This window comes from Mercurialis annua, linkage group LG3, assembly GCF_937616625.2.
Source record: "Mercurialis annua linkage group LG3, ddMerAnnu1.2, whole genome shotgun sequence".
Classification (NCBI taxonomy): Eukaryota; Viridiplantae; Streptophyta; class Magnoliopsida; order Malpighiales; family Euphorbiaceae; genus Mercurialis; species Mercurialis annua.
This window is the reverse complement of record NC_065572.1, coordinates 6847213-6867665: the sequence shown is the minus strand read 5'-3', so window position 1 is coordinate 6867665 and position 20453 is coordinate 6847213. Positions and strand designations below refer to the sequence as shown.

Sequence of the window (20453 nt, the reverse complement as noted above, 5' to 3'; positions counted from 1 at the left end):
TATTTTTTTTATTTTTTCATATTTGATATTGTCTCATGCAACTTTTTCCCGCAATAAAAGAGATTTTAATCATTCATAATGAAGTACGCTTGGAGTTAGGGGCGGAACCAGGAGTCCAAGTCAGGAGGGTCGAAATTTTCGAGTTCGGCCATTTAGAGAAATAAAACAAATGTAAAAACAGTGTAAAATTAATGACTATTAGTTAACCGCCCCTACATGATTAAAAACCGCCCCTATCACTTATAGGGGCGGTGTTTAGGGCGGTTATAGCCGCCCCTAGATGAAAAAATTGTTTTTTTTTTAATTTTTTCCGGTGAGGAGGGTCGGACGACCCTCTTCGACCCCCCCTGGATCCGCCCCTGCTTGGAGTAAGTATCGTCTATCTTTTTGAAATTGTTTAGTTTATGTGTACGGTTGTTGTTGTTGTTGTATTTTAATTTATTTTAATGACATGTGACCTAACTTGCTAAAGAATTCAAAGAAACGAGGATTGAATGTCATTGGAATATATATATTTTAGACATGAACCATACAATCGTAATTATATGATTTCAATGATAATGTTGATTTTATGAGGTTCATCAAAACAATTTCACATAAAAGATTTTATGTTTTGCATTGAATTGATTTAAGGTTGACAATTATTTTCCATCAAATGTCTTTTTTATTCATTTATATGACATATCTCTTATTTTTTTTAATTATATTTAAAAAAAACAGTACGTTAATAAAAAAAATTATTGTTTTGGTTATGAAATTTAATGAATTTTAGTTAAAATTTAATAAAATTTCCTTAAAGTTTATGAGTACATAGTTCTAATTTACGTTTAAAAGGTATGAAATATGACGAATTTTTATTAATGTATTAAATATATGAAATTTGAAGAATTTTTATTATATTTAAAACTTATGAAATTTATCATGTTTATAAATTATGATATAGAGAATATTTTTTAAAATTATTAAAATCACCCGCGCAACGCGCGGGCATCGACCTAGTATAAATATATTCCTAAATAAATACCTTTTGCATATATTTATTATATTTAGAATATTAAAAATATTGAAATCGCATTAAAAATACACCAAAAACACTAGAGTAATTACATTGTGAAAACACAAATAACACTAAAAGTACACCTGAAAAACACTAAAATCCTAAAAGCAACAAAATTCTTAGTTAGTTTTACTTAGTTACTAAATTAAAATCTTCTTACTTATTTTAAAAATAATGAGTGACATATATAGAACTCAGAAGCTGAGGTTTATAAAGTTGGATTCCAAGCCAAATTGCTTAATTAGTTGATGAACTTGCTCAGCGAACCGTAATAGAACTTACTGTGAATGATAACATAAGAAGAGATCAATTAATTGTCTTTAGTAAGTACATGTCTCCAATGATAAGAAAGAAAATGAATGTCCTACTGTAGATTTTTAACTTTAAACGCAAGAAATAAAAGTTCAAGTTCTATCATAATTATAAAAAAAAAAACATAAGTATTCATCTTTGCTATTCTGAAACCACAAGTCATAGTCGAGCTGAACATCAATAATAATGCAGCTAAACAAACAACTATGAAGCAAACTCCCTTCGAGAGATGCCGAGAGATTTGAGCACAATCGCAATGTTCTGCGATTATCGAGCATTAAGGATAGTTATTAGTTTTAATGCTGGGCTGCTTGACTGACTTTTTGAATCACTTGCTGCTCCTTTCGTAGGTGATCTTTTGTTGTTGGTTGCAACATATCCAAACAGAGCTTCCATAAGATCATCATCCAACCTGAAAACATATAATTACGCACCTTTAGAATCTACAAAAAAGAAAGTAAAACACAAAAATAAACAAAAAAACAAAACTTGAAGAATCTGAATCAAACCTTGCAGTAGGAAATTGTCATCTGCAGTATTGATTGAACTAGCTCAAATCAATGAACTGTCTCGAACTAATCCTGTGGTTCCACCAGAACCAGTAGATAAACCAACCTTGACACGTCCTAGACCAAAATGAGTAAATAGAAGCAATGTATGCGGGCTACGCATCAAACCACCCTTTCCACCCCCCTTGCTGCAGTTATCGTTCAACAACATAAAGCGATTTCCATACAAACTTATGTGAATCCAAGTATACTTGACCAATTGCTGAATCCGAAAGGTAAAATGCAAAAGACTTGTAGGAAACTTTAAATTAGCTTCAAAAGGCTAAGAAAATGAATTGCATGATGCCAAAACGGTAGTGATTGCACAAAAAGGAACATATACAATTTACTAAGCTACAATTATAGAAGAAATTGGAAATATAACTCATACTTCATATGCACGTTATTCCAAAAGAGAAAACATCAAATCTGAAACAACACATCAGATTAGATTCACACTATAGAATCAAATAAAAAATGCATCAAAATTAAGCATCTTTCCGATGTTGATCCAATTAAGCTCTATTCTGTTGCAATAGAGCACAGAATTCCAAGGATCAAGCATGAGGCTTTCTCCATATGCAGAGCAAGCTTCAGTGTATCTTTCAGATCTGAACAGATCATTGCCGCAATAACGAGCTCCAGACACCATTTTCACATTCTTAAGTAGAACAGCTAATTCGACATTTTTTGGACAAATCTGTCCAGCTTTCTCAGCAGCTGAAGTGCACTTTCAAACCTGCGAGACATTCATCATCCATTCTCAATATCAACAATCCCATAAGGAAAAGTACACCTAAAAACACTAAGAATACACCAAAACAAAAATAAAAACACTGCATCAATTAGATATGGTATGATGAACAGGTCCTGAAGACCAAACAGAGATAAGACATATTTTCTCCTCCATCGGACCATCACCGTAGCCTACGTTTCTAGCCATCATTGATAGCAAGATTAAATCAAAATCATAAAAATTTCAACAATAAACGAATCATACTAAAATAATATATATAACCAGTTAACTTTGTTTTGATTTTGTAAAAAAATAAAAAAATATTAATTTGATTCGGCTTGAAGCAAATACACACCAATATAAAATTAGTGGATTTCCCATTTGATTATGAATCTTGGTTAAATATGAATTGCAGCCAATATTAACTTAATTAGCCTAATGCAACTCTAATTCCTTCCCAATTCTTGTCAAAAAAAAAAATTAAAACTCTTAACTTGTTTCCTAATTCAATTAAATAAAATTCTTATCCTTGGAGGAATTGAAATCCTATCGTGACACTGAAACACAAAGTAGCCTTATATAAAAATCGACGAATCAGCTGCTGCTTCATAATAACAAAACTATCGGTCTTTTATAAGACAAGCTGCTATTTCATAGTAAAAGTTGTACAAAATTTCTGTCCTTATAAATTCTTTTTCTTTATCACAACATGGTACGAAGATGCAGTAAAGTCAAGAACAAGGAAGTCTGTGATGTAGAAGAGAATTTAAGGATTCCGTTTCCTTTGCCAGCAGCAAGCCCTTGGCTCGTTTTGATCGATTACAAAAATTCAGAAAATCAAACTTTTTACAATTTAGAAACCAACGCAAATCAGGCTCGAAATATTACAGAATTGCACTATAAGTCCATCCTGGGGAGTTACTTCGGCTGGTCGCTGTTGGAAGATGACGAATATCAATATAGTTTGTGGAATCCAGTCTCCCTTGAAACCATCACGCTACCCTTTCTTCAACACGATTCAAATTTACACAAAGCCATTCTGACTTTACCGCCAACTCATCCCCAAAGCAAGATAATTTTTATTGATGATTTGCATCTGCGCATAGTGTTCTGTGGACCTCAAGATCATAAGTGGACAACACATGATTTTGAGGTCCCATCTGAAAGTGAAGATGGTTTTGAACATATTACTATGTGTGACGGGATATTATATGTTGCCACTTGTTATTTCGAAAAGATCTTCATGATAGGGATAAGCCCTATAGATGAGTTTTTTCTACAGGATTTAGAACTAAAACTACCAAAAACTCGCCAAATAATGTATAATGGATTTTTTATAGTGGAATCATGTGGTCAACTTTTGTACGTAAATTTGTACTTTCGTGGAAAAGGTTGGACAGCGATTGAAGATGTAGATGTTTTTAAATTGGATTTCTCTAAAATGGAGTGGCTAGAGGTGGAAAGTTTAGAGGATAGAGCTTTATTTTTGAGCTACGACTACTCAACGTCGTGTTCAGTGACTGACGATCATAAAGGAATTGAAGCAGGATGCATTTACTGCATCATACGAGATAAGGTCTTTTGCTATAACTTGGAAAAACAACGTAGATCAACTTATGTTTATTGCAATGATGTAACAAAGCAAAAATCTGCACCGTATTGGATGGTTGCGGAAGATTTCAGATTGGATCAGAGATGCAAAGTACTTCTAGAGGAGCTTAATACCGATTATGCAGAAGAAAATACAGTCATCGAGCAAAGAGCAGAAGAAGAAGACGGAAAAAGTTTGATTACTGATTTGCCATTGGAAGTGCTAACACTTGTTTGGGAACGCCTTTTCCTATTCGATTATATATGCTTCCGTCGAGTTTGTAAGACTTTTCTGTCGGTAACTCCTCCGCTCCACTGGACAGCCAATGATATAGATTTACAAAGCAGTCAAATGTTTTATCCATGCTTCATGTTTTTCAAAAGTGGAACTATCAACCTCATCGACATGAAGAGGACCGAAACATACTATATGGAAGATGCAATTCCAGACTCACTGTCGGGTAGCACAATCGTTTTCTCCAAGGATGGATGGCTGCTTATGACGAAAGGCGTAGAACATGTTTTCTGCTACAATCCTTTCAAAAAGATTGTTCACCAACTTCCTGACAGAACTGTATTTGGTTTCTTGCACACCATGGGATTTTCATACCCACCAACTTCCTCCAGGTGCTCATTTGTTGGCATTACTGATCTCATGGAAAATGGCTACTCTATCTTATATTTTTGTATGGCGGATAATAGATGGAATCGCCGTCCCATAGGTACAGATTTTATTCCAAGCAACAACACTCCAGTTGTTCAAAATGACTTGTTCTATTTTTTAGATAAAAAGGGAAGATTAGCTACATTTAGAATCAAAGAAGATAGTTGTCAGTGGAAGGTTCTTATCAAACCTCATAGCCCTTGCGTAGATTCTGAGCGTAACTATCTTTTAGAATGTGATAAAGAGATTCTCTCCGTTTTTGTGGGTCAATCGGGAAGAAAAGTGCTAGTTTTTCGATTGGATCAGTGTAAGAAGTCTTGGATCGAAGTAAAAAGTTTGGGACATCAAATGTTGTTCGTTAATGATTCATCATGCTTCTCTATGGCGGCAAAAGTTTCAGGAATGGAGAACAAGATATACTTTCCAAGATTCGACAAACTTGACAGAATGATATTCTATTCACTTGATACAAGTAAATATCATACTTTCGACAGTGATTTATCAATGGATTATTTTTCACCCAATGTTTGGGAACAAAGTCGAAGCTGTTGGATTCAACCTAGTTAGTAGTTATGTGTTTTTTTTTAACAAGCAATAGGTAACTTTTGTGACCCTATTATTTATTTTGATTTACATAATAATAAGTTTGTACTTGATTTATTTAAGCAATGCATTCAGAATATTCATTCAACATAGCTGTCCTTATAACCAAGCAAAAATTAAATCGGTAGTATTTGAACCACTGATCACCAGAGTATCTCTTTGACATAATTTGAATTCTATCCAATTTTCAGAGCTATTTTTCTGCATAACAAATTAGAAACTGTAGTTATACAAAATGGTCATTCTTACCAGCGTCATCAGAGTCATATCAGAGATGAAGACACCATCCAGTTCTATGGATGGAATGTGAGAAATATTGGGCCAATCTTCCCCATTCTCCCGCTGACACCTTCGTTTCAGCGTAGAACTACAAGTTATAATTAGAGAAGTGAGAGAAGAAGGCAGCCCCTCTGACGGTAAGGACTCAATATTAGGACTTTTCCAGATCTTTAGCTCCCTGAGAGAAGAAAGTTGTTGAAGCCCCTTGTAGTTCAGAGACTTCAGATTTTGAAATTGAGAAAATGCTATGATTATTATTAACGGATGTTAGTTTTGTGACACTACCATGTTAAATGCATACAGATATTGATTTTCATATGCTAAATCTTTTAAAATTGCTGAAGATGATGAATTCTTGTTAACTTTTGTAGTCTGAGTTGAGTCAGAATTTCTCTAACATATAGGCAAGAGGACATGAACAGATCACCAGCTTACAATGGATAGAAAACAAAGCCAAATTACAATTTTGTCATCTCTCCTTATGCCATATCGGCTACAAAAACACTTCCGCATCCCCCTGATGAAGAATTCTTATTGAAGTATCACGACGAATGGTTGGCTCAACATGGACGTCTCTGCAAAGATGCACATGAGAAGCAGAACGACACATGGTGTTTAAGGAGAATGTTCGACATATAGAAGCTTTTAACAATGGCGTGGACCAGGATACAAGCTTGGTGTGAACAAGTTTCTGACTTTTCTGATGACAAATTTCGCTCTATGCATCACGGTAACATGAGACCATCCTCTAAGTTGATGTCTGCTTCCAGCTCCGGATTTTCTTTCAGATATATGAATGTAACTGCTGTGCCAGCTACAATAGATTGGCGAAAGGCGGGTGTTGTGACCCCTGTCAAAGATCAAGGCTCATGTGGTAAGTAAGCGAAGATAATAAGAATAGTACAACTCAATAGTTAAGAATCTACATCATACCATTTCAAACAATTTGGATCCTAAAACGTTGCTTATTGTTCATTCTTATCGATGTATAGGATGTTGTTAGGCCTATTCAGCAGTAGCAGCAACAGAAGGAATTAAAAAACTCAAAACGGGTAAGCTAATGTCATTATCAGAACAAGAGCTTGTGGACCGTGATATTACAAGAGAGTATGGAGGTTGTGATGGTGGTGACATGGACAACGCTTTTCGATATATCATAAGAGACAAAGGACTCACAACTGAAGCTAATTATTCCTACATGTCATCACTTTTTGATATATCATAAGAAACAAAGGACTCACAACTGAAGCTAATTATCCCTGCCGAGGAACAGATAGCACCTGCAACACAAAGAAGAGAGCATTTCCAGCAGTTAAAATAACTGGGCATGAAGATGTGCCAGCCTCCAGCGAAAAGGCTCTCTTGCAAGCGGTGGCACACCAACCAATTTCTGTTGCTATCAATGCTAGTGGATAAGATATTGGATTCTATAGAAGTGGTGTATTTAATGGGGATTGTAGCACCTGCCCAGACCATGCTGTTTCTGCAGTTGGATATGGTACTAGCCACTGTTGTCATAATCGTACGATTCGCGATTCGAATCGTACAATTTGATTCACCTATAAATCGATACGAATCTTTAAGGCAATCGCTAAGTAGCCTGAGTCGGTGCCGAATCTATCGATTCGACAGTGAATCGTAATGAATCAGTGAATCGCGCGATTCACCGCGATTCACAAAAAAATAATTAAAAGATAAAAATAAACAAAAACCGTTACTTGTGCTTTTTATACTTTGTCATTTTAAAAAGGAGAATATTTACAAATAGAAAAGGAAAAAAATAAATGAATTTGAAGAGACTTTCCACTTACCTAATTAGAATCTAAAAAGTAAAAACCATTTCACGACTTCAAACTTCAAAACAAACCACAGAATAAGTAACAGAAACACATATGGAGCTTAATCATAGTAATTTAGAACAAAGGATGTTGTAATTTTATTTTCAAGTTAGTCATTTTATCAAAGGATGTTGTAAGATAAAGTGTAGGTAATTTGTTAAGCACTTTTGTTAAAAGTACTCTAATTTTATTTCTTAAGACATTTTTATTGTTAAACAATTATATAGTTCATATTTTGAATATATATGAAATTTCATTCATGTAGGCTAAAGCTAGTGAGTATAATTTTTATATAAATGATACTACATATATAAACCGAATCTTACCATTCGCTGAGATTCTCGATTCACCGATTCACTAACCAAGTATTTCGATTCTCGATTCGAATCCCGATTTGACAACTATGGTACTAGCAGTGACGAAACTAACTACTGGTTGCTAAAGAATTCATGGGGTACCAACTGGGGCAAAAGCAGGTATATGGGGATGAAGAGAAACATTAGTGCAAAGGAGGGCCTATGTTGGATTGCCATAGATGCTTCTTATCCAACTGCATAAATATGTGAAGTGGTTGCTAACTTTCTAAATTATAGACAAGATGTGTCAATAGCACAAAACTTAAATAATTGTGAAGTTTGTAGGTGTCTTCTATCTATTTTTCCTCTTATTCATCTTGTAATGTAGCCATGAAGTATTTTGCATGCTAAGTAAAAAGTTCAGGACTGGCAAAAGAAACAGCAAAGATAAAATGATAGGCATTTTCAACTGAAAAGATAAATTTTTTTATCAGATTGCAAAGAAATAAGTGAGTTTGACAGAATTCTTACCTTCAGTAATGCACAAACAGGATTGAGCTATCAAGTATATGTGCCAGCGGTATCCAATAAAACTTCTTCTGCGGTGATATGAACTGATTTCAGAATAAGATCAACTCAATAAAGATGCTCAACCTGTTGAAAAAAAAACGATCAGGTTTCCACCTGAGGTTGATAAACATGGACACTCAACTCAAAAATCTGGAAAATGCAAATTGAATTTCAAGACCAGGAAAGTTAAAGGGCAAAGCAAAACGTATTGAAAAATCAAAGAAAGACATTGAACATTTGAAAATGTAGTTGGAATAAGTTATACTAAAGGGTCATTCATACCAGTGTCATCAGTAGCATATGTAATATCTACTCTTGCTGGATTGAAAGAACAGACGAAGCTATTCTGTCATATTAGAGATAAAGACACCATCCAGTTCTATGGATGGAATGTGAGAAATCTTGGGCCAATCTTCCCCATTCTCCCGCTGACACCTTCGTTTCAGCATAGAACTACCAGTTATAATTAGAGAAGTAAGAGATGAAGGCAGCCCCTCTGATGGCAAGGACTCAACATTAGGACATTTCCTGATCTTTAGTTTTCTGAGAGAAGAAAGTTGTTGAAGCCCCTTGTAGTTCAAAGACTTCAGATTTTGAAATTCAATGAGTTTAAGTGAGGTAAGAGTGGAAGGCAGAAGCATTTCCTCTGGGAAGGATTCCACATCTTTATCCTTTCCAATATTTAACTTCAAAAGAGAAGGAATCTTATGCAAACCCCAATGCAAGCGTGCAGCAATTAGTTTTCTGCATCGCTGGATCAAAATTGATTCTAATTTGGAAGGCATACCTCCTGCTGGCAAAGACTCGAGTTCCTGACAATTGAAGATCACCAGTTTCACAAGAGAATGAAGGAAATGTATGCTTCCAGGCAGCTCTGTCAAGTTTGGACAATTTTTTATTATCAGTTCTCTAAGAGACATTAAACTAAAAAGTCCTTCGTTGTCCAAAGATTTCAGATTTTTATAACTTGAGATTGTGAGAGAGGTAAGACTTGAAGGAAGCAGTTTCTCTTCTGGGAACGCCGGCACATCTTCTATTGTGCCAAAAACAAACACGGAAAGAGAGGGAAGCCTCTGTAAGCCCCATTCTGCGCGACCAGCAATAATTTTATTGCAGTGATGGATCCAAAGAATCTGCAGCTTCAAAGGTAGACCTCCTTCTGGAAAGGAAACAAGTTCGGGACAATGAGACAGCCTCATATCCAGAAGAGAAGGGAGAAGCGAGTGCATATGTTCGGGTAGAGACTTCAGACTTGAGCAATCCCGAAACTCGAGCTTGGTTAAATTCGGCGCCGCTAATCCTCCTACGGGAAAAGATACTAAACTGGGGCAGTTACTGATTACCAAGGAATTGAGACATGTGAAGTTCTTCAAAGGTCCTTTAGATGTAGAAAGTGATGCAATATTTGGACAGCCACAGATGGAGAGTGTTTTTAGCATGGGGAAGAGCTCCAATGGAAAACACTTGAATGAATGACAGTTTAAGATCTCAATTTCGTCTAAAATAGCTGATAGACCTCCCATTTGCTCAAGTACAGAATCAAGAGGGTATAAATGAAACCTTTCAGCTTTAAGTCTACGCGACCCAGAAGACAACTTTCTGAACCAGAAGTTACGGGTCTCGTCTGTTAGTGAAAAAGAAAGAATAGCTGGAGCCACTGGAACTGAAGCCTGAAGCTGATGGCATCCCTCAATCTCCAATATGGACAATGAAGGAAGACTATGGGATAATGTATTGACTAGGTTAGGACAGTTTCTAATAGAAAGCTTTCGAAGAAGAGGGAATGCTTCTACCCCATAAGAATTCCACTCCCGCCATTGTAGCATCTTCTCAAATCTTAAAGTTTCTAGAGCACCGAATGGCTTTTGCATGGCTGTGCAATTACCATAGAACTCAAGACCAACAGTCTCCACTGCATCAAATTCTTTGATCTTCAGGATTTTAAGAGAGACCAACTGGCCAAGTGGCGGTAAGAATGAGCAAAACTTGCATCTGCCAAGCTCCACGGACGTTACATTTGAGAATAAAGAGCTCCCTACCCAATCTGGAAATCTTGTACCCCCATAACCAACAATCAGTAGACTCTCTATGTTGTTATGAGGATGTAATTGCTCAAGAACATTCCTCTCGTGAAATGAATTACCAGTGTCACCATCCCACCTAAATTGCAGCCCTTGAAGGTGCTCCTTGTTTTTCATATTGCTTTGCAAAGCTTCTCCAGCATCCATGACATGTTGAAGATTCCAAAGACTAAGCTTTCCTTTCAGAAGCTGAAGTTCACCCAATTCTGTAATGCTCGATCCACATAAATTTCCCAAAAAAAAATCAGATAACTTTCTGAGCCTCGTAAGTTTCCCAATCTTTGGTGGCATCTCCTTCAAGTTTGTATCAGTAAAGTCAAGATGACACAAGTTAACTAGTTTCACCATGTCAGTTGGCAACTCAACTAAATTTTTGCACTTCTTCAAGATCAAAGTTTGCAAATTGTACAAACTCGTCACAGATTCAGGTAGCCTTTTAATGGATGTTCCAGCAAAACTTAAGTATCTCAAATGTTTCAGCTTGCCAATTGAATTAGGTAATGTAACTACATTATCATAATGAGATAGAGATAGCACTCTTAGACGTGTAAGTCTAGGCAACAAATCATGCAATACCTTGCTGTCAACATCTTCATGAACCCAGTAGTGTAACAAACTTACTGGTAGGAATGACCGTAACATTTTAACTTCATAGATATCCTCAAATCTCTTTAAGGCATCAAACCCCGTCCGTAAATATGATACATGACGAGTTCTTGTGGTAACCTTGGACGTACTATCATCCAATCTGATGCAAAATTCTCCAGAAACAAATTTAGCCAAGTCATTTGTTAGATCATGCATAACAAATTGAGTAGGAATACGTTTTGATTTTTGAAAAAATGACCTTGATAAAAGCTCATCAAAGTACTCCTCGCCTACTTCTATCATATCCTTGCATCCTTTAGGTTGTTCCAGCAGACCCTCTGCCATCCACAAACATATCAATTTCTCTTTTCGAATTTGATAATCCTTTGGCAATAATGCACAATAAGCAAAGCAAGGCTTTAAATGGGACGGAAGATAATGATAGCTCAATCTCAGAGCCGGAAGAATGTTATCAATTGTTACATCCCAGATGCTACTCTCCAACACCTTCTTCCATTCCTTAGCATTTCCTCTGAAACGTAATACCCCCCCTAATGCTTTTGCAGCTAAAGGTAGACCTTTGCATTTTCTAGCTATTTTTTTACCAATATCTTCTAAGTCCGAATGTGAGCCAGTAATTCCATCCCTAAAGGCATGTTTCTTAAATAAGACCAAACAATCATCATCTGTTAACTCCTTCAGATGATGAGGCGGAACAGTGCACATAACAGATGCTACACTTTGATTGCGAGTTGTGATAAGTATCTTACTTCCTCTCAACCCAGCTTCCAAAGGCCTTCGTAAAATATCCCAATCTTCGTACTTATTACTCCATACATCATCTAAAACAAGTAAAATCCTTTTCCCTTTCAATCTGATTTTAAGTTCAACCTGAAGCTTGTTCAAAGAGTTAGCCTTCGGAATCTTTGAAGAAACCTCTTCAAAAATATCTTTAGTTATTTTGAAAACATCAAAGTCCTCTGATACAAAAACCCACGCCTTAAGATCAAACCAATCTTGCACTCTAGTATCATTATAAACATGCTGAGCTAGAGTGGTTTTACCGATACCACCCATGCCCACTACAGGAACAACTCCAAGATCATTCCCATTTAAATCATCAGACAACAACAACTCAATTAAAGTGTTCTTATCAGCATCCCTGCCATAAAAACCATGTTCATCCACAATAGAAGTTGTCGGTATTCTACGGGATAAAGATTTTTCTCCAATACCCTCAGCTAAATTCAAACCAATAACATCCTTTTGTTTTGCTAAATGTTCTAGCCTACCAATGATTTTCTCTAAATTTGTTTCCATATCTTTTCCAAATGAATCCCGAAAAGGGAAGAAATTCCATACCTGAGTTGTGATGGCCGAACTCTGTGACCCAGATTCCACCTTTGATCGCAGAGACTCATAAGCAATCTCATCTAACAAGTCATCAGCCTCAAAAAAAGCATCTTTGAGTTCAGCAACCCACTCTTTGACAGGTAACTTGGTTGTCTGCTTCTCTTCTGCATCTTCAAGCAATCCATTAACAGATATCATAGTTATTTTCAGCTTCATTAGCAACCTATCGTTGAGTTTTCGGGCATTGAAGAAGTCCAGAACTTCATGAGAAGCCAACCTGTCGAACAAAACATTAAGTAAAGAAGAAAGAACTGATCCTCCTACTAATACCCCAGCCATGGTTAATTTCACTGTTCTGCAAACTGCAAAGCACAACAATGAGATCAATAAAGATAAATTAGGAACCAGACAGAAGCGGAAATTGCAATGGTAATTTCTTCAGTTGAAGTTGACAATTCAAATAAAAACAAACGAAAAACAGCCGAAAAGAAAATGGTCAGTTCTCACTTGTCAAAGATTCCACACCTCACAAAGTGGGTCATGAGCAATCAGTCCAAAAATCCATCGTATCTCAAGGGAATTTATTGGAAAAACATTTAGTTTGTTTTTTGTTGAGTTCATTCTTAAGGGGTGCCAATAAGGTTTAAATTTAAGCTAACTATACATTTTTAAAAATAATAAAAAACTACTTTAAAAACAAAAAGCAATACGTAAAATATAAATAAATGCAGTTAATCTGCAACAAGAACATAAGATTGAGAGAAAAGTTCTTACAAAATTAAGCAACCCGAGACTAATATTAGTACAGCTCATTCAAAGTTCTTGCATAACTCGACCAAAAGAAATAAAACAACACAGCAAACACCATAACCGAGTAATCTATCATCCAAATAGGATGCTCAACCTTACACTAGATTACTTTCTACTCATCTCGCATCACTCCTACAAACATCTTCATGAAATCCATACAACGCTGAATTTCTTCATTTCTAATTGCCCTGGCGCAACTCTGGGCGAACAAAATCTGCATCTGCAGGCACTGAGATGTCAACAGTTGGCCTCAACTCGGCACAGACTTTAATAGCCCCGTGAACGGGATCAGACATGAAGTTGCTTATGAGGTCCTGGTTGATGGGAGTGCCTGCATCCACAGATACAAAGGCTTGCTGGGTAAGGACGTAGTCAAAGCGAGGTGCCCACTTTCTTGATCCTAATCTGGCGGTGGTTGAACAGTTATCGACCATGAATGAGACACCTCTAGCATGCATGAATGGATTCAGCGAATCGACAGCTTCAATCAAACTCTCGTTAATGATCTCGGAGTATGAGTGTCCCTTCTTTCTCAAGACCTCAATCTGATATTTAACACACAACCAGTTAGTGAGTTAGTTTATGGGAACACATAATGCAAAAATTTTAAAAAAATGGCATAAAGAAAGATTTAGTGAAACTATAAAGGGTCAATACTTGAGCCATCATCAGTGCTACAAACACCCCAGCAGTGAAGGGATACAAAGGACCTAAGTCGCCTTTGGGCCGTACTGCTCTGACACGCTCACCCACTATCCACATCCGTGTTTGATCAATTTTGCCCATTGGGAAAGCTGGTAGACCCTCCTTTTCCTATAAACAAATAAAAGAGAAACATCAGTATAGAAAATGAATTTAATCGGAATCAGCAATTTTAACAATCATGTAGGTTCCAGCATGTAGCCTCAACATACGTAGAATCGACGCCCGGCCAAAACAACACTTCTAATCTCACTACCACTGGCAACATCTTCATAACACTCGTATAGGATGTCCATACAAGGATAGTATGAAGCACTGTATGCAGTTTCAAAGTCCTTTTTGCCCTCTTCTGACAATGAGTTGTAAACAGCCAGCATACCCTATCAAATAACAAAATGGAAACAATCACTACTGGAGAAAATATTAAATTTCAATTAGATGTGAATTCATCAGAGATGGAGAGATGGGGAAAGGATGAAACCAACCTTAGTTGAAATGGTTTTTGATACAATTCCGGTGATACATTCAACGGTATTCTTGTAAGCTAAATCTTCATTCATCCCACTCTCAGTATACCTTCTGAATAAGCACTCAACAATTCCATGAACACCGCCCAGGAGTATGCCTAAAACAATCAAGAGGCTGATGATAAGACACCTATACACTAATTCTTAAGTATGTGACTAACACAGACAAAATGAAGTATTGAACTTACCACGCTCCCCAAAAATGTCACTCTTGTACTCTTGCTCCAATGTGGTGGCAAATGTAAAAGGAGACCCGAGAGCAACTGACCATCCTAAGGCAACATCAGTAGCTCTACCATCAACATCCTGCTCAGCAAAAAAATTGCATTTCAGTAAGTTTGTCAAAAAAATCTTGTTAGTCAATTGGAGAACAAAGAACAGATAGATAGAGAAATACCTGGTGCACGGCGAAACTGGAATTGATTCCTGCACCATTTATTTCTTTTCCCTGAACATAGAGTCTACGTACAGAAGGCCCCATCCCCTTAGGGCAAACAGCAATAACGCTTATGTTCTTAGGAAAATCACGTCCCAATGATTGCAAATGTCCTAGAAGAAAACCATGGGAAAGACCAAGGATGCTGTTTGGTTTCATGTGAGAGAATATCTTCTCATAGTTATCTGCCTGTTGCACACAATTTGAATAAAAATAAGAAATCAGGAATCAATTATGAACCCAAGTTTCTTCACAATAAATGCAGAGTTATTTCTCATGCTACTGAGTAATGACATTAATATTTCAAGGTTAAAAACCAAAGTACAATGCTATGAAGTAAAAGGTAACAAACATCAAAAAGCAAAAAGATCTTAGAAAAATTGAAGTAGCTAGTAACTGCTACTACTACAGTTGCATTTAGCTATAGCCTATACTGCTACAGTACCTCAAAAAAAAAATGAATACAAGTTCCTTCTAAAAGTGTAATGAAGTATGTTGTTAAATGGATGTAACAACGAAAACTATCCCACAGCACGAAAAGAGAGCAAATAGACGTAATATATACAAGGTCTATCTACCAACCTGGGCAGCATCTGAAATCAATAACAAGACAAGATCACTGCCAGCGATAGTTTCATAAATTTCCCCCAGAGTTCCACTCTCTTCAGTGAATCCAGCTGCACGAGCTTCAGCAAAAGAGCTTGATCCCTTCCTTAGCCCAATCTACAACACAAGAGAATAGAATGTCATATTTAATACAATCATTCAGAAAAAGAACAGGGAACACCTTAAACAAAGTAAAAAACTTAAAACCACATGCATGGTGAACTAAGAAGAACTTGCCTTCACTACTATGTCAGATTTTGCCTCAGTAAGAGAATCCCTCAAATTCTGAGCTTGAGCTGGCCCCTACAAAGACACAAAAAGTAAATTAAGCAAAAGAACAGTAAAATAACTTCACAATAAGTTAAAAGACCCAGAAAAGAAATAATGTTAAGGAAATGATTCAAGCATTTTCCACTGCAATATAAACAAAGAACTATTCTAGACTCCAGCAGTCAGCTCAGCAAAGTCAATTTATTTGAGCACTTAAATGCTACGTAGGACACTTTATTCAATCAACGTGCCCCGTTTCAAAAACGGTTCGGACACTTGACATTTCGGACAAGAAACTTCATATTTTACATAGAAATCTTAAAATAACACCTTTTTGCCGTTTCTGTGTCCAAATATCCCATGTCCACAGGGAAATTTGAGCTAATTGAAACAACTGTTTAATAAGTTCAAAAGCCTAAAATGAAGGCGAAAGACCTGATCTTTAATACTCAAACCATTTCCAATTGACTAACTAAACAATTCAAAGTATGCAACAATCAGCTGAATGCCAAACTATGCAGCAATTAGCTAAATAAACTCCAAATCGATAGACAAAACAAACCTGAGAGCCCCAGCCAATGACACCAATCTGCTTAATCCCCTTCAAGGCACTAGGCAATAAAGGAAACAAATCTCTCCCACCTCTTACAATATACTGCAACAACATCAAAACCAACAAATTAAACCCAACAAAAATAACAAATACCCAAATAAAATAACAAATCAATTCACCAATTAAACAATAAAAATGATTACTTCATCATGACCAGTTAAAGTGATCTTCTCTTTGTTGAACACAGAGGTCTCAAAATCAAGAGAAATCGTCGGAGCAGCCGACGGAGCTGACACCATTTGAACGACAAGTGGAGACTTTTGATTGGATGGGACATTTCGTTTGGCGGGTAGGCTAGAGAGGAGAGGTTTTAAAGCGGGTGCTGACGTGGATATAAACCCTAATGAGGATCTTGAGAGGTTGGGTTTGCTGAGGGATGAGGAGGGTGGAGAGAGTGCTGACTTGGCAGTGGCGGCGATGGAGGCGGAGGTGGCGGCGGAGGTGGCGGCGGCGGCTGCTGCCATTGTTGGAGTGTAGTTTTGTGTGGAGGTGGAAATGGGAGAGATGAGGTAGGCGATATGTGTAAGTGGAAGTGCTTAGTGCTGTATGTGTTGTTTAAAGAGAGAATTTAAGTTCTGTTGCGATTTGGTCACGTGCGCATGAAACGGCGTCGGTTTGTTTTTTTTTTTTTTTTGCTTTGATTGTTTTTTAGATATGTGACGTGTAAAACCCTAATCACCCGCATAGTCTCTCTGAGCTTCTCTCTTCACTATCTCTCAAGCATGGTTGTCAAACCCGGCCCGGTGATAAAACCGATGAGATTAGAGGGTCAAAGGTTAAAGATTCAACCGGGGTTCAACCGAAACTAAACCCGTATTATAAAAATAAAAAAATAAAAATTATTACTATTAATAATTATATATATTATATAATAAGAAACATAGACACAAATAGCAAGTTAGCTTGATGGTATTTAATGCTTCCACTAAATACTAACCAACCAAGACTCAAATCCCAGTAATAACATTTAAATTCCTTATTTTTCTTAATAAGGGCTTTGGTTTTTCAGTGATTGACCGGACCGGGTTTTGCCGGTTACTTGACCGGTTAATTGGTCCAATTCATCGGTTATCCGGCCGGTTCGATTAAAAACCGCGGGTTTGTGATTATAAGGGTTTTTAGTGCAACCCGAACCGTTGATATGACCGGTTCGAGGGTTTTCCGGTCGAACCGGCCGGTCCGGTTCGGGTTTGACAACCATGCTCTCAAGCAATTAAATTTTAATTTATAACTATAATATATTTAAGGGTTAATTATATATAAAATCACCACCTTTGTATAAATTCTAAAAAATAACACGACCTTTAAAACGTGTCAATTCAGGGCATCACTTTTTATTTTATTTTTCAAAAACATGTGCATGTTTTTACACAAATTTTTGCTAACTTGGACACCCAATGAGAACGCCACATGTCATGTCTCATCAGCAAAAACGCCACTTAAAATAGGCTCATGTTGTTTTTGGAAGAAATGAAAGGTGGTGCCCTGAATTGCCACGTTTTAAGGGTCGTGTTATTTTTACAATTTCGTGTAAAGATGATAATTTTATATGTAATTAAACCTATATTTAAACTATTATTTTATAATAATTTAATATCTTCAAGTTATAAAACTTTAAGAGATTTTATTGAAGAAGATAAATATATTTGACTGATATTAAAAATATAATAATTTAATTATTATTTAATGAATTAATGGTAATTGCATGTTTTGGTAAATATTTACCTTACAATCACGTGATTTTATTTGTTTTTTTTTAAATCGGATAGATTATATTGACAAAAGGTATAATTTCTTAAAAATCACAAATTTTAATGTGTCTTGCGAATTTAACACGAACTTGCAATTTTCGCAATGTTGACATAAACGGCAGAACAATGTTATTATGGTGTACACATCAGTATTTTTAAGACGGAAAAATTCTGATGTCTAGAATTACAAAAAAGAACTGATAGTTCATGTATTAAATAACTAAAATTAAAAATTCGTGTTAAATTTGCAAAACATCCTAAAATTTATGGGTTTTTAAGTAATAAAACCTTGACAAAATCATGAAGAATATTATAAATCAACTCTTATAAAAAAAATCAAAACAACAAAATAAACGGACAACTAATGTATAAACAGAAATAAAATATAAAATTGAAAATGAAATAGTAACGTTACATATCCATAAAGAATTTGAGTACTTCCACTTCTAATTTATTTTATTCTAAATATACTCTTCAATAATACGATCACAATTCAGATTTATCAAAAAAATTATAACTGGAGTTCGAATAAACACTAAACGGTCAACAAAATTAAAGATCGACTCAACCCGCACAAACTAAAAATATAAAATCATAAAAAACCCACAAACTAAAATTATCAAACACAAACATATCTACAACAGAAAATTATTCATAGAAAATATATAAAAATAACATAGATATATATGCATATACGGGCGAAAATACCAATTCTTTTGGCATTAAAACGGATAGCATTGTCTCTTCATCCTCAGTAACATGATTTTTGGTTAGCGGGAAGGTGTAGGATGGGGCAAAGAGGGGGAGAGTTTAAGCGGTTTTCAAATAGTTTGTTTGTAAATTTATTTGAATAAAGGTAAAATTTTATAAATAAAATATATTATATTATTATAAAGTAAATTCAAAATATTATAATTATAGATGGAGAATCGTAGACTGATGCAATTGATAATAAAATAGTTACAATCGTGTGGCTGTCAAGACAAGAAAATCCAATGGTCATAAGTCAAGAATTGCAGCTATTAGACTACAAAACTCACATGGCAAACAAAACAAATTTGATACAAAAAATATTATTTAGTGAAAAATATTAAAGTATAAATAAAACATTTAAGTTGGCTCCTCATATTGCGATTTAGCCATAAAAAAATGCTGCACAGCTTTTACCCTAGAGATTGGCCTTTTATTTAAAAGAAAAGATGACATACAAAACAGTGCCGCTTTATTGGGCTTGATTATACTTGCAGCATCATTGGGGAAAGGGTGGACTCCTGGGTAACCATGGGCTTGTATATGGGCCCGGCCTGATAACTTGTGTAGTAGATGTAAATGGACGAGGAAATCGTATGATATATTAAATAAAATAAATATATTTACATAAAATAAATATATAAATATTCATGGCATATTACATAAATTTAAAATATTTTAAAATTAATCAATTTGATTCCGATATATTTTTAGAATTAAATAAATAATGTACAAATAGTATGTGTTAAAATATACTAAAACTTATTAAGGCACGACCTTTTAATTTTTTTCCCAAATTCATCATTTTAGTGTATTTTGGTTGACTAACTTGTTCATTAAAACATTAATTAAAGACCTGTTGGACCATGTGTTTTTATACCTTTTATTTTGATATATTCAATCAATTGGCATTTATCGTTTTCTAACGTTTTGCTTAAGTTTTTACGCAGATTTTAATTGTTTTCTGAGTTTAACCTTTTGCATGATCGTGCAAATGAGTTTAGCCATTTACACGATCGTGCAAATTTTGCATGATCATGCAAATCATTTTTCAGCACTTCTTCAGTAACTGCGAGCTAAACGATCGTGTAAACGATCAATGCACGATCGTGCAAACAATTTGCACGACCGTGCAAAGTGTTACACGATCATGTAAATCCTCATATTACAAATTTCTTCATAGCCGTTGGACATAAATGATCGTGCATATATTTAAACGATCGTGCAAAATGTCTGGGAGCTGATTTTCAGAAATTTCTCAAGGAATTATAACGTGAAGAAAATGGCTTGGACCAATGGAACTTTGACACATCATCAAGGAGCCTATAAAAGACTTGCTCTAACCCATATGTGTGGTTAGAACAATTATTACAAAAACTCAAAACTTTCAACAACTCAAAAACTCTCCAATTTATTTATGCATCAATTCTTCATATTGATTGCTTGTTGTTCTAGTTAGTTAGAGCATTTATT

The 20453-nt window shown here is 35.6% G+C and overlaps 3 protein-coding genes across 5 annotated transcripts; 1 reads left to right on the top strand and 2 right to left on the bottom strand.

Moving 5' to 3' along the window:
- Positions 1 to 6095: 6095 nt before the first annotated feature.
- Positions 6096 to 13116, bottom strand: LOC126673549 (putative disease resistance RPP13-like protein 1). 3 transcript variants are annotated; one of them, XM_056104924.1, is made up of 4 exons: positions 13023 to 13116; positions 8776 to 12877; positions 8455 to 8577; positions 6096 to 6639 (listed from the first exon to the last, which is right to left on the bottom strand). In XM_056104924.1, exon 2 carries the CDS (start codon positions 12852 to 12854, stop codon positions 8835 to 8837), a length of 4020 nt encoding a protein of 1339 aa, XP_055960899.1. In that variant the 5' UTR covers positions 12855 to 12877; positions 13023 to 13116; the 3' UTR covers positions 6096 to 6639; positions 8455 to 8577; positions 8776 to 8834. The 3 variants fall into 3 exon arrangements, with proteins under 3 accessions (XP_055960899.1, XP_055960898.1, XP_050223699.1); XM_056104923.1 differs by lacking the exon at positions 13023 to 13116 and adding an exon at positions 6723 to 7069 and having other exon boundaries at positions 8776 to 13016; XM_050367742.2 differs by lacking the exon at positions 13023 to 13116 and adding an exon at positions 7031 to 7069 and having other exon boundaries at positions 8776 to 13016.
- LOC126672189 (senescence-specific cysteine protease SAG39-like) lies at positions 6441 to 7014 on the top strand. Its single transcript, XM_050366135.1, has 2 exons — positions 6441 to 6663; positions 6803 to 7014. The coding sequence occupies exons 1-2, from the start codon at positions 6441 to 6443 to the stop codon at positions 7012 to 7014; spliced, it is 435 nt and encodes a 144-aa protein (XP_050222092.1).
- A 117-nt stretch (positions 13117 to 13233) lies between the features above and the next one.
- Positions 13234 to 17030, bottom strand: LOC126673548 (ketol-acid reductoisomerase, chloroplastic). Its single transcript, XM_050367737.2, has 10 exons — positions 16623 to 17030; positions 16429 to 16521; positions 15834 to 15899; positions 15573 to 15713; positions 14952 to 15179; positions 14743 to 14860; positions 14513 to 14652; positions 14240 to 14407; positions 13983 to 14138; positions 13234 to 13870 (listed from the first exon to the last, which is right to left on the bottom strand). Exons 1-10 carry the CDS (start codon positions 16941 to 16943, stop codon positions 13505 to 13507), a joined length of 1797 nt encoding a protein of 598 aa, XP_050223694.1. The 5' UTR covers positions 16944 to 17030; the 3' UTR covers positions 13234 to 13504.
- Between the last annotated feature and the right edge of the window lie 3423 nt (positions 17031 to 20453).